The 5,067-nt window shown below is 34.3% G+C and overlaps 1 protein-coding gene across 1 annotated transcript; it reads right to left on the reverse strand.

Moving 5' to 3' along the window:
* Window positions 1–4,086: 4,086 nt before the first annotated feature.
* Window positions 4,087–4,623, reverse strand: LOC137224315 (tigger transposable element-derived protein 1-like). The gene has a single exon (XM_067737171.1). It carries the CDS (start codon window positions 4,621–4,623, stop codon window positions 4,087–4,089), a length of 537 nt encoding a protein of 178 aa, XP_067593272.1.
* Between the last annotated feature and the right edge of the window lie 444 nt (window positions 4,624–5,067).

Below are 5,067 nucleotides of genomic sequence, written 5' to 3' on the forward strand. Positions count from 1 at the left end.
TTCACAGTATGGAAACTAAGCCTCCTAATGTTCTGTCAGGGAATTACTTAAGACAATTTAGCTTATGTAATTGTGTTTTAGTTTTAGGATACCTTTGGTACCCTGTTTACAAGAATGTTTGATGAAATAATATGATTAAATGTCTCTAGGAATATTTCTGAAATATATACTTGATTTATATCTTCTGAAGCACTTAAAATCTACCCACTAGGGAAAGAAATATATTATTTTTAGAAGCTCATTAGCCACAGTGCAAGTGAGAACACATATTAAAGTATATGTTTAGTTCAATGCACCTGTAAGTAGAAAAAATTTTCAAGCATATTCTTATGTGCTTTCGGTGTGAAAACAATAAGAGATTCACATTAAATGTCTAATTTTTATTCATGCATGCCTAGGTAGGAACAGGACTTGAATTAATTGTCCATAGATTTTCTATTGGATTTAGAAGGAAAATCTTTTACAAATTGGTCCCAAAAGAGTCAAAACCACTATTATAGAACCATAGCTACAATTTACTTGAATATACCATCTATAGAGAACTATTGTTTTTTCATATAAGAAATACATGCCTACTGAGTCTGTTGCTGGCCTCATTTTTATTACTTCAATATACTTTTCTCTGAGTGAATTCAAGAGGTGAAAAAATTTATAATTTTCCCATTTCTTCATTTTAATATATAAACTTTTTAACTTTTAAAGTTGAGAAATATTTATTTTACAATATTCAAATGTAACATAGATATAGTGATTAGGAAAATATCTCCAGAATATTATAATATCAATATGAGTAAAACAAGGTCATCTTAATGAACTTCTAAAACTATATGACTATAAGTCAGCTTACTTGGACCTAATGAGTATACTTGCCTGGTTATAGGGATTTTGGTCAGTTACTTTGGTCACAATAAAGATATAACAAATTATTACATAATATAGTTTGTAATTGTTAAATATATAATATTTATGTTAATGTGTTTATATGTGTTATATGTTAATGTATTTATATAATATGTATATATATATTTAATTAAATATAAAGAAACATGTTATTTAATGTATATGATCATAGAATAAAATTCTCTTTATAAAATTAACGATCAATCACTTTTCTGGTTTCCAAAACATGCTATCAGATCTGTCATAAAACAACCTCATTTTTAATACCTAGTTTAAACAAACAAAAAGACTTGATATAAGAATTAATGATATCTTTATATATCATTGGAAGTTCATTTTTTTCCAAATCTTCTTAATGTTAGGAAATCAATTGTGCATCACAGTTTGGAAGTCAGTTATTATTTTTTAAAAATGCTCTGTGTGAGCAAAACCACTAACAGTGGAAGGGGCTGTGGAAGTAACTGCTCAGAAGAACAATTGTCTTTGTATTAATACTTGGCATAATAATGAAAATGTGACTACTTATGGTAACCTTTATCTGTTATCTCTAGGGACATTTTACTTCTGGAAAAGAAGACTTATTCTTTCAAACTAATAATCCTAAAATATAGGGAAAGTCAATTAATTGGGAAAATAAAGTTATAAATACTGACTGGAAATAGAAAAATTAGAGGTAATTTATTTGATATTCTCACTACTAGCATTTACTGTGAAGCATATTAAAGACAGAATGTGAGAATATTTCAATCTCCCAATCTAATGAAAGCAAATTTGTAAGTCACAAATAGACTTTTATATTACCATAAAATGTTATGAAGAATGAGCAGAATCAAGAAAACCATATTGGTCCTTGAAGACTCATATGGTAATAAAGTTATTGTATAATATACATTAATTTTTACTGTAATTACCTTTTATATCTTTGAAATTTATTGCTGTATGGTTCAGTAATTAAGACATTTTATTCTAAGGCTAGGGATGTCACAGTAGAAGAGAAGAACAAAAACCCACATTTCTAAAACATCAGATTGAGAAATGTGTATGTAAATCAGCAAGGGTGGATTGGTGTGATGCAAGTAAACTACATCTTGAATGAATGTAGAGATATGTGCAAAATCTAAGAGGCTGTGACAGAATCTGTTGGGTTTATGAGCCAGTAAGTATGGGAGTGACATGATATGAAAATGTAACATGATACAGTGTTATAACTGGAGGGACTTGGTATATCTGGTACTACCTCTTTCTTCTTAATTATTATGTCAGAAATAGAATGGTCAACCAATATTCACAATTTCAACCACATCTTCTAACATTCATGTGATTAGTTGGGGATTATGATATGATAAATAGACAAATGAATTGTAGATACAATGGTGTATGTTAATTACAGTAGAAAGCAGAAAAGTGCTGGTACATACCTCCTCAGTTGTTTCTTCTCCACATGCATAGATCCAGGAGACTAGATATTCCAGAAGATGCAAGTAGTGTTCTGTGTTACTACATGGAGCAGAGCCTGCAGCCTAATTGTGGTGGTTGTGTAACAAGATGAAGTAATAAATATTTGTTTTTTTAAGCCACTGCAATTTGATATTTTTTGCTGAGGCACAAATTTACCTTATACTTGTTAAAATAGAGTAAGTCCCCTGCATACAAATGAGTTCCATTCTTAGAGCATGTTCATAAGTCCAATTTGTTCAATAAAGTCCAACAGACTTAGCCTAGGTACCCAACTAACACAATCAGCTATATAGTACTGTATATAGTACTGTACTGTAATAGGTTTATAATACTTTTCACACAAATAATACATACAAAACAAACACAAAAAATAAAACATTTTTAATCTTACAATATAGTACCTTGAAAAATAAAGTAGTATGGTACAACAGCTAGGATATAGGGGCTGGCATCAAGTGAACAGTCAAGAAGAGTTACTGACTGGAGGAGGGAGAGGAGGTGGGAGATAGTAGAGCTGAAGGATCCTCAACAATAGGAGATGGAGGGCAAACTGCAATTTCACTCACACCTGATGTTGATGGCACAGGTTCTGGTTCCTTGCTGGATTCAATTCTATCTACCCTCTTGAAAAAAACAATGTCTGGGTAGTAGCTTTTTTTTCTTATCACAGATGACACAGTAGCACTGGCTTGCATTCTGAACAGCTGCTGCAACCTTCGTGTACTGTTCTACGTTCAGGTCCTATGCCTCAAAATCAATGCCTTCTCAAATTAAGAAAATCCCCTTGCCATTTGCTGCATTGTGAATCTCTTAGTTCTTCAGTTACTTCTTGTCTCTCTTCACCCTTTCTCTGGGCCTCCAATTCCATCAGATCTTCATTAGTAAGCTCCTTATGTTGCACAGCAAGGAGTTCAATGAAGTCCTCCTCTTGCAGATCTAGCTCCAGTTTCTCACTGAGGGTCACTAAGTTGCTGAAGACCTCTTTGGACCCCTCAGTCACCTTCTCAAATCCACAAAAATTGTGAACAAACTGCGGGCAAAGGTTCTTCCAAGCCCCATTCATGGTGACGGCTGTAACCTCACATCAAGCAAAGTCAATGTTTTTTATGGCCTTGTAGATATTATATTCCTTCCAAAATTGTTGCAAGTTTGTTCCTGATTCATCACCCACCTTTGCTGCCTGACGAAAAGTGTGACATAAATAATATTTCTTGAAAGCTGATATAACTTCCTTGACTATAGGTTGGATGAACGACATAGTATTTGGTGGCAGATGCACTAACTTGACATTGGGGTGAAAGTCGTCCATGAATGGGCAGATGGTCTGGAGCATTGTCAAGGAGCAAAAGAATGTTGAATGGGATGTCCTTCTTCATGCAATATTTCTCTATCTCCGGGATAAAGTGATGGAAAAAACAGTCCTAGAAAATGGCCTGTGTAACCCAGGCTTTGGGGTTACTCTTCCACACAGCAGGAAGAGATAACTTGGCTATTTTTTAAAGGCTCTTGCGTTCTCTGAGTGATAAACTAAGAGAGGCTTCAGCTTCATATCGCTGGAAGCATTGCCACCAAACAACAGAGTTAGCCAATCTTAAACTTCTTTATAGCCTGGCATCAACTTTTCCTCCTTACTAATGTAATTTCCATCTGGCATCCTCTTCCAGTACAGTCCTGTCTCAACCACATTAAAACCTGCTCAGATAAAGACATGCCTTCATCAATGATTTCTCAAAGTATTTCAGGAAATTCCTGGGCAGCTGCCGTATCTGCACTCCCTGCCTCACCACTTACTTTTACATTGTGAATGTTAGCTCTAGCCTTGAACCAATAAAACCAACCATGGCTGGCATTAAAAGATGTGCCCTCTGATTCTTTGCTGTGTTTCTTCTTCAAGTCTTCATAAAGACTTTTAGCTTTCTCTTGAATCAGCATTAAGATGAGTGGGACTGGACGCTGATGCTGATCCTGCATCCACACACTGAGAAGTTTCTCCGTCTCCTCCATCACTTTTCCACGCTTCTTTGATATTGTTGTGGCCATTATCGGCACAGCTGACTTCACATGTTCCATGATCTTGTCCTTGTTCTTTAGAATCATGTGAATGGTTGAATCATTCATGTTGTAATAACAAGCGACGTCTACCATCTTTTTGCCTCGCTCCACTCTCTCAATTATTTTCACTTTTGTTTCCATCGTTATCACTTGATGTTTCTTAGCAGTACCAGCTACATCACCGCTGCTTTTACACTTGCTTCCAGACATCATGGTCTTGAAATAAAGATACTGTACTACTGTACTCTATACATTACTGTACAGTAAAGTACACAAAAACACAACCACTTATAGAGGATGCATTCACCTGACAATACACCAGACATGTGAACTAACTTACATGATTGGACATGCGAACACAGGTTCACGTCTATGAAAGTTCACAACTTGAAGGTTCGTATGTAGGGGACTCACTGTATAGATGAAGAAATGGTGATAAGGAGAAATAAAATGATAATTTTTCTTGTTCAATTAGTGAATTACCAAGAAAAATTGTGTTTTCAAGAACAACTTCAGACGACTTTTTCCACATAAAGTAATGCTTTATCTGTTTGATTTTTTTTTAAGAATGAAAAGTTTATAAAATCAAATAATCATCTTTGCCATTCACAGATGAGTTACTATAATGTCTTTTTGGTTCATGCTTTGGAGTATCTT

Source organism: Pseudorca crassidens, chromosome 5 (genome assembly GCF_039906515.1).
Source record: "Pseudorca crassidens isolate mPseCra1 chromosome 5, mPseCra1.hap1, whole genome shotgun sequence".
Classification (NCBI taxonomy): domain Eukaryota; kingdom Metazoa; phylum Chordata; class Mammalia; order Artiodactyla; family Delphinidae; genus Pseudorca; species Pseudorca crassidens.